General features: G+C 38.6%; 1 protein-coding gene across 1 annotated transcript; it reads left to right on the top strand.

The window, feature by feature from the left end:
• The first annotated feature begins 7,379 nt into the window (after window positions 1-7,379).
• On the top strand, window positions 7,380-10,356 carry LOC131244348 (blue copper protein-like). The gene is made up of 2 exons (XM_058243973.1): window positions 7,380-7,603; window positions 9,989-10,356. The coding sequence occupies exons 1-2, from the start codon at window positions 7,429-7,431 to the stop codon at window positions 10,342-10,344; spliced, it is 531 nt and encodes a 176-aa protein (XP_058099956.1). The 5' UTR covers window positions 7,380-7,428; the 3' UTR covers window positions 10,345-10,356.
• The last annotated feature ends 2,498 nt before the right edge of the window (window positions 10,357-12,854 follow it).

The following is a 12,854-nucleotide window of genomic DNA, read 5'->3' as shown; positions in this document are numbered from 1 at the left end:
CTTTTTCAGTTGTTCTGAATGTAGATTTCTGACTTCCTTCATTGGCCTTCCTTTATGCATAGGATTCCCCCCTAAATCTTTATGGGATAAAGTTATTGACCGATTCGAGAAATATCTTGCTAGATGGAAGTGTAAATACTTATCGTTCGGGGGCCGTATCACCCTTATCAAATCAGCGCTATCTAATCTCTCGTTATACTTCATGTCTTTATTCAAATGCCCTGCTTCGATTCTGGCTATCCTTGAGAAATTGAGATGCGACTTTCTATGCCATGGGAAAGAGGAGAAAAAGAAGTTCTATTTACTAGAATGGAAGGCAGTGTGTCAGCAATATAAAGATGGAGGTGTAGGGCTAAAAAGTCTCAAGTCTATGAACAAAGCTCTCCCAGGCAAATGGACCTGGCGATTGGGAAATGAAAATGGGCGTCTACGGAGCAAGCTTATTAAAAGCAAATATGGTAGTTCTTCGGGCGGTTGGTGGTCTAAAGACTCCTCTTCTTATAGAGCCTCAGCTTTATGGAGGTATCCTCTCTATGAAAAAGAAAGTTCTTAAAGGCGTTGATTATGCTATTGGTAACAGCCTTAAAGTCCGCTTTTGGGAGGATTCTTGGGTGGGAGATTCTCTAGCCATCATACTATAGCCATGACAAGTTTTAGAAGAAACCTATAATCATTATATGATGAAAAACATAGTAATTCTATGTGAGGGGAGTGACTAAGGTTAGGATAAAATGTCTCCACCATTGGTGATAGACTCGATGTTGGCATGCCTTCGCCCTATCCCATGCAATAGTGCAAGTATACCATAAACACACAATCTTATTAGACCTTTAGGCACTTGTAATAATGAAACGAGATTAAGTCACTAATTGTGGACGCTGGCGGGCGGATTTTTTGAGGGTACGGGAGATCTACTCTCTTCTTTCCACTTGGTTACTTCACTCAATGGCTTTTGTTTTCTCTAATACTAGCTGTAAATTATATATAGAATTGAAAGGATCGCATAATGCATTGAAGATAAGGATCAAGAAATCTAAACTGAAATTTGTATCTGATTGAGGTCTCATTGCTGTAAAGCACCTTATACCCTTAGAGAAAGCACCGAGATGGAAAAAACTACTTCTAACCTTTGTAAGTTTAGACACCCAGCTGTGTTAAATAATTATTGAGGGTGAGGAATTTGAAACCCATCAAAACTTTTCTCCTTTAGTATTCTTAGTCCAATTAAAACACTGGTGTAACACGGTTATAGCGCACCACTCTTTATACAATTTTAAACTAATCATATTATTCACACCTCAAGTATAGGGTTGTGACGTAGTAATAATCTCAGTAAGACTGAGGTCGAATCCACAGGGACTGAACCTTGTACGTAATCTGAAAGTAACCAAAACTAGAGCTAGACTAAGATGTAATCTAAATCAGGTGAATATGAGGGAATAATGGTGATTAAAGTGAGTAAAACTAATTAAATTAAATGTGAGAACTAGGGTTTTCAAGGATCCACTTGTAGAGATCAGGGAGATCTACGCTTAATTCATAAACACAACTGAAATCAGTGTCCTATCTTCATCTAAATGGAAGATAATATGTTAAAAATCTAAATCTAAGTTTCCTTTAATGTAGTTTTCAATAGAAGATAGGTATGAGAATTAAAATTGATTCCATCACAAAACCATGCCCATGAGACAAAGCAAACAACAGAATTTAACCAATCCACAACCAATTTGAGAGATATATGAATGTTAGGAAGGGTTCCATCATCCAACCATGCCCAGGAGACGATGGTGAACAACAAGGTTCTCAAATTCATAATCCCTATAATGCTAAGGACATGCTCAAAGCTATCGCAGATTCATTGTAATTTAAGTCACAACAAACCATTAAAAATTGAAAGCATTCTTATTAATCAAACTATAATCAAACAGAGTTCAAGTAACATGAATCAAAGCCGTAGAACCAATCTCATCACACTACAAGCTTTACCTCTTAGCCCTAACTAAGAAGTTTAGCCTACCATAGAATGATTAAGCTAAAAATCTTTAAAGAAATAAAGAAGAAAAGGAAGAAAAACTCTTTATGATGGAGCTAGCCCACGTTCTCTCTCGTTCCTCTTCACGCTCATGCCTCCATGGTTGCCCTGGATGCCTTAACTCTCTCTTTTCTCTCCTTTTATAGAGAAGCCAGGATGGTGGAAAGGTTTTATGCAGCAAGGGCGATTCGCACGGAATTACGCAGCCATGTGCAGCGAAAGCTTGGAACAACCATGTTTGCGACGATTGATCATCCCAAACTCCATTTTATCTCCATGGATGGGGTCATGGCTGTCCTGGGCTCCACTTAGACGGTCCAGATCGTCAAAATATTAGATTATCGTGGGCCACAACAAGCCACGATTTTCGAAAAACCGGATGCACGCCATTCGCACGCGAATTCGCTGATGTGTTCGGTGGGCCCCATATTGATGTTTTCTGAGAAATTCGATCCATTCATTGGATTCCTAGAGAAAAACCAGTCAGGAAGGAGTGGTTTTTATCGGATTTTGATGCGGTCCACTGTATCAAACCAACTCATCGTTTATCTTGTGTTTTCTGGCGATCCACGTGTGTCCGTATGTATGGGGCCAAACGGCCACCTAGGCAATGGTCACGCCTCCACTCTGGACACAATGGATGGTCCTGATTGTTCATTTGATAGATGGTGTGGATCCACTACATTTCATAGCCACCGACCATGCGGACGCTAGAAAGAATTTCCATTTTTTGTAAAGGAGGTCGGGTCAACACGTGTGTTGACTGAGCCTGGGTGTGCGTGGATCCCCACGTAGGGTCCACCGTGATGTTCATGAGAAATCCGCTCCATCCATCCATTTTCTCACATGATTTAACGGGTTGAGACCAAAATTGAAGCATATTCAGATATTAGGTAAGCCCCAAATCAGGATTTTAGGGGCTGATTTGTCTGTTGGGTCACTTCCACAAGGATCCAATGATTGAAATTTGATGTGTATGGTTAATTTATGGTCCTAAGCCATATATAAAGTTTCGAGCCGAACAGATGGTGGAAACTTTGTGATCTTGTATTCTGGACGATTTACGGGCTCGTTTAACGTGAGTGGCGTGATTTTCTCGAATTTCTGGCATGTAAAATCTTTGATCTCGGTCCTCTGGGGTCCGTCCCTTGCCTTGATGACTTCAAAGTATTAAATTCATACTTTTAGTACCATTTTTCAGTCCAGACTCCTAAATAGACCTTGCATCACAAACACGATTAAAATAGGGTGTTAAACGGTATTATGTTCGTAAAATCAGGTAATAACTGGGATTTAATATGCAATATTTGACCCTCAACATACATCTTGAGTGTGGTTTACGGATATGTTCAATTATGATATCCAACCCTTTAGTTAGATCTAGACCGTTGATCAATTAAGCCCACCTTATAGAATTCTTACACGGTGGCCAAAGGGGATTATGAGTGGACTCGGGTAACAAGTAAGTGAGTGTTTTCTTGACATATCCATACTGTTCATCAGTTTTCCTAGCTGATTTCAAGGCATGCACCAAAAATGAACCAAATCCAAATCTCACGTGGACCATTAGTAGGGATTGAATGCCCACCAAATCCAATTCGCATCACAAAAGTTTTGGATCAAGCTTGTGATTGTGTTTTCCCTTCATTCATGTCTTTACAACCTAATTAATAGGTTGGATAGCAAATAAACATGAGGGCCCTAGGAAGTTTTTAAAAGTGGTCGTTTAATGACCCCTGTTTCCTATGGTGTAGTCCACTTGAGATTTGGATCTACATCATTTTTGAGACCATGCCCTAAAATGAACTAAAAGACTAATGGATAACATAGATATAATACACATAGATCAAGGTGGGGCCACGGTTATGGAAACCTCACTACTGTGGGCGTAGAGGTGGATCCCTAGTGGATCCTTCTTCACCCTGGGGCCCACCTTAATGTACGTGACTTACATCCACTTCATCCATCTATTTTGAAAGCTTCTTTCACGGCATTATCCTAGGAAACATTGGTGATTGAATATCTCGATTAAAAACTTCTCGGGACCACACAAATATTTGCCACATAAGGTGACAAAGACCGAGATGAAGGGACCACACAAATATCAGCTTGATTCAAAACTTTCATGGCCAACGAGAAGTTTTTAATATTCAATCACTACTGTTTCACATGGTGTAGTCCACCTGAGATTTGGGCATTTTTTTTTTTTTTTTTTCAATCACTGCTGTTTCACATGGTGTAGTCCACCTGAGATTTGGGCATTTTTTTTTTTTTTTCAATCATGCCGTTTCACATGGTGTAGTCCACCTGAGATTTGGGCATGTTTTTTTTTTTTTTTTTTTTTAATTATTATTATTTAATCATGCCATAAAATGAGCTTTCAAAAGGGATGGACCGCATGGATGGTTAGGCACATATATCACAGTGGGCCCCAAATTTAGGGATCCACCTCGGTGGATCCCAGCCGTCCACCACTAACGTGATCCCCGGGCAACATCTAATCCACTTCCATGGCGATCTAGCGTGTCCATGTCGCGCTCCAATATGTTACAAAGCAAGAAAAAACGCTTGTTTGCTCATCACGCTTCTCCATTCACAAGCACCTCTCGTGTGTGTCAAATACAAAACAAAATAAATAAGAAGGACAATTCCACATGCGTGTGATCCGTACACATCACACGCTGCTGCATGTGTTAGTGTAACGTACGTGTTACTGCAAGCAAACAATGATTTTGCATTAATATAATTTCCACACACCGTCCATCCATTTTGCCCGCTCATTTGACGGCATGAGCCTATAAAAGAGGCATATCCAAGTATCGGGTGGACCACACATGTGAAATAGTGATGATTGAACATCCACTATTAAAAGATTCCCGAGATCACAAAAGTTTTGAATCAAGCTGATATTTGAGTTTTCTTTCAATCAGGTATGCACCACCTAATCATCCGGTTGAATGGTAAATAAACATTACTGTAGGACTTTTGAAAATTTTTTAATGGTAGACATTTAATCACTACTGTTTGTTGCAGTGTGGTCCGCTTGAAATTTGAGTCTGCCTTGTATTTTAGATTCATACCATAAAATAGGCATAGGCCAAACAAAAAAACCACACGGACACACATGCATCATGATGGGGCTCACGGAATTTCTCCAGCACAAAGCAGTACGGAGGTGGGGACTCGAGGGGTCAGTGCGAATCCGATCCCGGGCATCACGTAGCAAAAGCGGATTTGCGGAGACCCCCGCCTCACCCAAGACAAAGGGGTGTACATGAACTGAGCTAGCTGGGTTAACTCGCTTGACTCGACTTGAAAAAACTCGCTTCCACTCGGTTCGTAGCTGAGTTTGAGCCAAGTCGAGCTGATTTTTTTAGCTTGAAAATGAATTCGAGCTCACTCAGATTTATTTGACTCAGATCAAATCTAGCTTGAATGGAGCTTAGATCAAATCAGTTCGGTGACTCAATTACTTTACTATTGATGTTGTTCACCAAGTGTTTAATAAAATGACTTAACGAAGTGTGGCTGATGGCAAAGAAGGTATGTATATGAAGCAAATACCTTTTTTTTTTTAATTTTCTAGGTTTTTATGTTGCTTAGAAAGTTTTTGATAAAATAACCGTAAAACCATTACTTCCGTTTTACAAACAATGAGATTTTGAAGGTACAATTCAAATATTTGTGGAAATGCTGCAATAGCGAACTCGGCTCGAACTGACTGAGCTGCTGATTGAACCGAGCCGAGTTCGAGTTGAGGTTAGCTAGTGGCCAAGCCGAGTCAGGTCAAGCTGAGGCCACCTCAACTCAGTTCAACTCAATGTACATCCCTACCTAAGATGGTGCGGCCCTTATCGTAGGATTACTGTGGGGCCTACCTTGATGTATGTATTATGTATCCATGTCATCCATCCAATTTTTTTCAGATTATTTTAGAGCACTATCCTAAAAATAAAGCAAATCCAATTATCAAGTGGGCCATACCATAAGAAATAGTGGTGATTGACTGTCCTATCATTAAAAACTACTTAGGTCACACATTAATGTTTCTGTAGTATTTATTTACCATCCAATCCATAGATAAGGTCACATAAGCTGAAGGGAAAAAAAAAAAACAAATATCAACTTAATACAAAACTTTTGTAGCTCGTTAATGGTCAATTACCACCTGATAATTGGATTTACTTTGTTTTTGAAATAATAAACTAAAACGACTTAGAAAACCAGATGAACAGCGTGAATACATAATACATACATCAACATGGGCCCCACTGTAACCAAACGGTAAGAGCCGCACCCTCTTGGGTAAGGTCGTGGTCTCACCTACTCCGCTCTCATACGGATAACCACCTTAGCAGTTTTATAATAACATATGGTGCGAAACCGTGGTGGGCCACACGTACTGACCCACCAACAAGCCATCTCACATCACATGTAAAAACCAGATTTAAATAAAATTAGGAAAGGGACCATGATAGGAAATGTGGCCAACCGTACGGATAAGGAATTGAGCTTGAATCAAGCAATGTTCTAAAACCCGGATCGGACGGACCTAAACCGGTGATTGTTTGTGGTCTGGTCCAAACCGGTCCAATACGTGATACCCACGTGATGTCATACGAGAAATAATAAACAACGGTTCGATGGCACCAATAGCATGACCCAGTCCATCCGACGGGTTGAACTGTCTGGTTCAAATGGTGTCCTTTCCATACCGGATTCTTAGTGCCAGGTCGTTTTTGGTGGTGGGTCCGGTCCGGTTCGTTTTTCAAAACACTACAGAGCATGGGAGCGGATTAGGTGTTACCCGGGTAACACATTGGTAAGTGTTACACTTACCATGGGGCCCACCTTAATGATGTGTTATATATCCACACCGTCCATCTGTTTTTTCACCCCATTTTAGAACATGTTTTAAAAATTAAGCAGATCCAAACCTCGGTGGACCACACCAAAGGAAACAGTGGTGATTGAACATCCACCATAAAATTTCCTAGGAACCACAGTAATGGCCGCCGTAATGTTTCTTTTCCATCCAACCCGTTGATAAGGTCAACCAGACCTGGATGAAGGGAAAAATACAAATATCAGATTGATACAAAAGCTATGTGACCTAAAAAAGCTTTTAATAGTCATTCACAATTGTGTTCTGGTGTGGTCCATCGGAAATTTTTATATTCTTAATTTTTTGGATCACCTACTAAAATAATACTAGAAAAAGGATGGATGGTGTGGATATACAAAAACAAAATTGAACATGGGCCTAGACGGTAATAGTAACACCCAGTAGGTAGAAGTGCTGCATTTACTTGGGGCAATCGATCTCTGCCTATATAAGAAGGTCCCATCTTGTAACAAACCACTCCCAACACAATCTCCCGTCTGTTTGTGTGTGTATGCAGGAAATGGCAGGAGCTGCTGGTAGAGCCATGGGTGCAGTCCTGGCATTGTGCTTTGTTGTTTCAAGCACCGCTACGGTTTACACTGTCGGTGATGCCAGCGGTTGGGGTCTGACCGTGGACTACAACACTTGGACAAGTGGCAAAACCTTTGCCGTGGGTGATAGCCTTGGTAAGTCTATTCATCTCATCTATCTTGTCTCGTAAATCTTTCATAGGGTGTTTGGGATTGTGAGGAGACTCTGGAAATGAATTCAATCTTCATGAAAATCCAGTTTACTGCTGTTTGTGTGGCAGTAAAAAATAATTGAGGATTTCGATTTCCATTTACGTGGTTTTACTCAATATTGGATATCTATTTCTCCTAAAAAACAATTCACTTGAAACTCAGCTGAGTCAACTCAACCATGCAACATTTAGAGTGGGTCGCTGAGAAACTTGGTATTAAGCCTGACTTGTCCCAGACATGGAGAGACTCATCAAATTGACTCAATAGCTTGATTCACTCTACACAACTTGCATGAGTCTTGAGTCACTGGCCGAAAGAGAAATTAAGGGCCTGTTTGGAACATCGGATTAGGTGGTATGGAATTGCATCCTGTCCTTGTAAATTCTATCTTGTGTTTGGAGTCGATGAGTGGTATGAGATTAATCTAAGATTCATGTTATCCAGTCTAGCAGCAGATACGTCAGGATTTTGTGGAATCCTACATACATTTGTGGGCCTGTCTTGATGCATGTGTTTTATCCACACCATCCATCCATGTGCACCAATAGTGATAGCATGCTAACATTGCCCATAGCAAATTGGCTGCCAGATGGTGCTCTATGGCTCAACCATGATGTATGTATTTTACCCACACTTGTCATATCATTTTCGAACATGAACTAAAAAATGAAGTAGATCCAAATCTCAATCACTGAACTACATTATAAGAATCAATAATGATTGAATGTTTACTGTTAAAAACTTCTCAGTAGCCATAAAACTTTTGAATCAAGCTAATATTTGCATTTTTCCATCCTCAACTCTATGTAACTTAATTAATTGGTTGGATGGCAAATGAACATTACAATGAATCTTAGGATGTTTTTAATGGTGGGCATTCAATCAACATTGTTTTCCTATGTTATGGTCCACTTGAGATTTGGATCTACTTTAATTTTGGGTTCATATGTTAAAATAATGATTAAAAATAGATGGACCACATAAATAAAACACAGAAATCATGGTGTGCCATCGACCACCGTCTAGTGGTCTCCTGGCTACTGGCGGACGCGGATTGCGTCCAACCCTTGGTCGGTAATCTGTCTAGGCAGGGCTTTGTGGGGCCCACTGTAATGAAATTTTTTTATCCACGCTGTTCATCTTTGTTTATCAGATCATTTTAAGGTATGAACCAAAAAATAAGGCAGGTGCAGGGCTTAAGTGGACCACAAAGTGGGAATTGAACGTCCACCATTAAAAACTTCTTGGGAGCCAGAAAAGTTTAGGATCAAGCTGATATTTGTTTTTTTACTTCATCCACGTCTACATGACCTTATTAATAGGTTGGATGGTAAAAGAACATCACGGTGGCCCTCAGAAAGGTTTCAACGTTGAGTGTCATTATCACTGCAGCTTCCTTTGGTGTGGTCCACTGGAACTGTGGACCTTCTTCGTTTTTAACATCATATATTAAAATTAACTGAGAAAAGCGATGAACGGCGTAGATAGAACACTTACATCACTTACCGTCCGGGCAGGGGAAGGACGCAATCCGCCTCCGCCACTGGCAGTGTCAGTACCTCTTTTGGTTTTTTTATTAATTAAATGAACATGACCATTCACGAGGTTCTTAGGTACAACTCTCGCCATGTATGTATGGATGTGGCTTGAGTTGTTATACGCGGGGCCCATTGTTTGGTGATATAGACCGTTGATCTGATGGTCCATAATGAAAGTGGACCATGCTTTGTAGTCTTCCATGTTAAAAAAAATCCCAGCCATGCAATTTTAGGCCCTTTCCATTGAATGTGGACCTTTCCATTCTTTTTTTTTTTTTTTCCTTTCTTCTTTGTTCATTTCCACACCATTCGTCCCATAGTAAGGAATTAGGACAATCCAATCGGGGAGATTTTTATATTTTATTTTTACATGATGGATCCACGACAGAGCCAACATATAGACAGTCCGGATCATCAAACCAGGGACAACACCGTTCCATGAATCTTTGGTCTTTTTCTACAGTTGAATGTGGACCTTTGATGTGCATATATTTTTCTTAACGACATATTTACATGCCATCGATTGAATGGTTTGGATTATGCCATGTGGGACTTTCATGGACATGTACCGTCCTTGGTGTGCTCCATCAGATCAATGGTCTGGATGATACATGGGTCAACCATTATATAATTCCTCTTAAAGGGGACATATGCATAGAACTAGAAGCGATAATTAGTAAGTGATGCTTTCTTATTTTTCTTTCATTTTAATGCTTTTCTTTGTAAAAAAAACAATGAAATCCATGTCATCCAATCTCATAAAAATTGAAACATTTGGCTCCTGTGATAGCATTTACATACGTGGGAGGGGATCACACGGTGACGGAGGTGAGTGCAAGTGATTATAGCAGCTGTAGCGCAGCCAATGCGATAAACACAGACAGTAGCGGGACGACTACGATCGCTCTAAAGACGGCAGGAACGCATTACTTCATATGTGCAGTACCTTCACATTGTAGTGGTGGGATGAAGGTTGCGGTCAAAGTCGGAGGGACATCTGGCACACCCACCAGCACAACCACTGGCACCGGCATCATGACCGCCATGCCCACTGACACTTACATGTACTCAGCTACCAGCATGGTTTTTCCTTCCACAGCCATGCTGCTCATTGGAGTTGCACTCTGCATGTTTACTCTATCCTAATTCTCTCTCTCTCTCTCATATATATATATATATATATATATAAAATAAGAATAGAAGTTGTTTATTTGGAAGTATTGGTAAGCATTTTGATTCTTATGTGAGTTGGATTCTAGTTTGCAATAAATAAATTTAATAGAAGGTAACGGAAGGTGACAATATTGATTAATAGCTTCTGTAAGTTTTGGTTGGTGGAATTTATGGGAGAAGAAAATGTTTTGTATAAAATAATAGATCTTGTAAGTAATTGTTAGTTTTAATCATGGTCAAAATTCTCTTATATAAGATATGGGGTGATTATTGTTTAATGAATATGAGGTTTCAGCTTGTGAATCAAATATGCACTATAAAATTGAATCTATTTTTAATAATTTCAATGGAATAATCATTAGATAAATCATCATGTTTTTTAGAAGTCTTGAATCACTCCTATTTAAAGATGCCCATTGTGATTCTCGGTGTTTTAAATTAGAGTTGGAACAATATTAATGAAAATTTAGAGAGGACTTAATGATTAAATGGAATGGGCTTCTCCAAATTGGTTTACTAATTCTTGACAAATGAGATTTTGCAATTTATTCAATTGAGTATTCGAAAGCTCTTTGGGGGCTTGTTTGTTTTGCCTAGTACCACAGTAAAGGAAATAGACAATAATTAGAAATTACTTTATTTATCTCTTAACAACCATTTAACCATAACAATTAAAATTTTATATTGCTTGATTTATTCAGGATAAAATTGTAATAATAGTAATTTTATATTATTTAATATCAAATTATCATCAAAATAAACTGATGCTATTGTTTGGGTATAGATTTTTACAATATTTACATTTAAAAAAAATGTAATGATTATAAATTACTTTACCTATTTACTTGTAACACCCCGAATTCCGTAAGTTGACTAAAATACTCTTGCTCTGAAATCTCGAGTGTTATGTAAAGTATACGTAATTATACTTTTGTATATTTAATATCATTCACATTCATATTTACATGGTACGCATCAAATGAAAAAAAATATAAACTAAAATTTATAATTTGAGTTTCAATCATCACATCAATCCACAAAGTTGTCCTATCAAGCGGGGACTTATTACAAACTAAAATAGTCTATGGAGTTTAAAAGTCCTGCTAATGTGTAACAAAAATCTAACTATTGATTAAGCTCAAAAAGTTTTGTTGTACACATGTACAACACCTCTTCCCCATGATCCTCACTAGACTCTTCATGCATGTCTTTGTACTCTTTGAGTCATGTATCATCTATTGGTTTATATGCTTATACACACTAAAAGGGTGAGTGGTCCAGTCCACTAAACTCTTCCAAGATTACATATCCATTATCACAATCCAATATAATTTACAAATATTAACAAGGTAAATATAATAATTATTTCATAATGCAAGCAATGCACTGTTGGGGGCCTTGCACAAAACCCTAGGATTTAGCCTCTCGAAACAAACTAGAATTATGGAATAATAAAGAAATGAAATAAATCAAAGCATAAACTATACACCACACAAGAGGTTTTTACGTGAAAAACCCTCAAAGAGGTAAAAACCACAGGACCTCGTCCAAATCAACAATCCACTATGAAGTAGAATGTTACAACCTTCTTCACTCATGCAGTAGTAGATAAACAATGAGAGAACAAAAGAAAAACAGAGAGATCTCACCGATTACGAGGACGTAAAAGCACTGAGATATAAATTACACAGTAGATAACCTCCACGAGCATAACCTCCATTCTACAAGCTTTCTCTCTCTCTTTCTCTCTTTCTCTTACATCTTTGATAGCCCTCTTGTATTTTTCTTCTTTTCATCTCACTAGAAAAATCCTAGAAACCCCTATTTATAGTTTTAAGAAACTCCTTTCTGCATCTCAGTTGCGAAAGGACTCAGATTTTTGCAATCCGCAAAATTGCGGAACGAATCTGCATAACCACGACCGTTCGAGACGAAACCACGACTGGTCGAGTGCCACCCACGACCGGTCGAGAACCACCTTTGACCATACAATGACCCAAATATCAATGTCATCCAGTAAAGTTCAAAAAGTTGATGTCCGTACAATAACTGGAAATCACAAGTGACACACATCGGAGCCATCTAGTAAAATTCAAAAGTGAACGGCCATACGATGATTTGAAATCACAAGTGACAAATATTAGAGCCATCCGGTAAATCCAAAAGTGTCATAAATGCACAATTAACTAATCCTTTAATAGTTAAGTTTACAAGGCAATAAATTATGGAAACCTTTTTTTTTTTTTTAACCTTTTAAATCATCAAGTGGCAACATCCTAACTTTATTATCCCAACAATTTAGCTTATTTAAGATTTATTATAACATATATAAAGGTAGGTGGATCATTAATAAGCTGACTAACATGTGTGTACACAAAGTAGCTACATTAAAATAGCAAGGGAACATATATAGTAATCATAGAGTACATAAAGTACAGTAACTAAAAAAGGCATTCACCAAATAAAGCGTTTTCATTTGTTAA

Source organism: Magnolia sinica, chromosome 4 (assembly GCF_029962835.1).
Source record: "Magnolia sinica isolate HGM2019 chromosome 4, MsV1, whole genome shotgun sequence".
Classification (NCBI taxonomy): domain Eukaryota; kingdom Viridiplantae; phylum Streptophyta; class Magnoliopsida; order Magnoliales; family Magnoliaceae; genus Magnolia; species Magnolia sinica.
This window is presented reverse-complemented; position numbering and strand designations above follow the sequence as displayed.

Coding starts and splice junctions, on each gene's coding strand:
- LOC131244348 (XM_058243973.1), top strand. CDS start 7,429: ATGCAGGAAATGGCAGGAGCTGCTGGTAGAGCCATGGGTGCAGTCCTG. Junction 7,604..9,988: donor TGCCGTGGGTGATAGCCTTG/GTAAGTCTATTC, acceptor CTCCTGTGATAG/CATTTACATACGTGGGAGGG.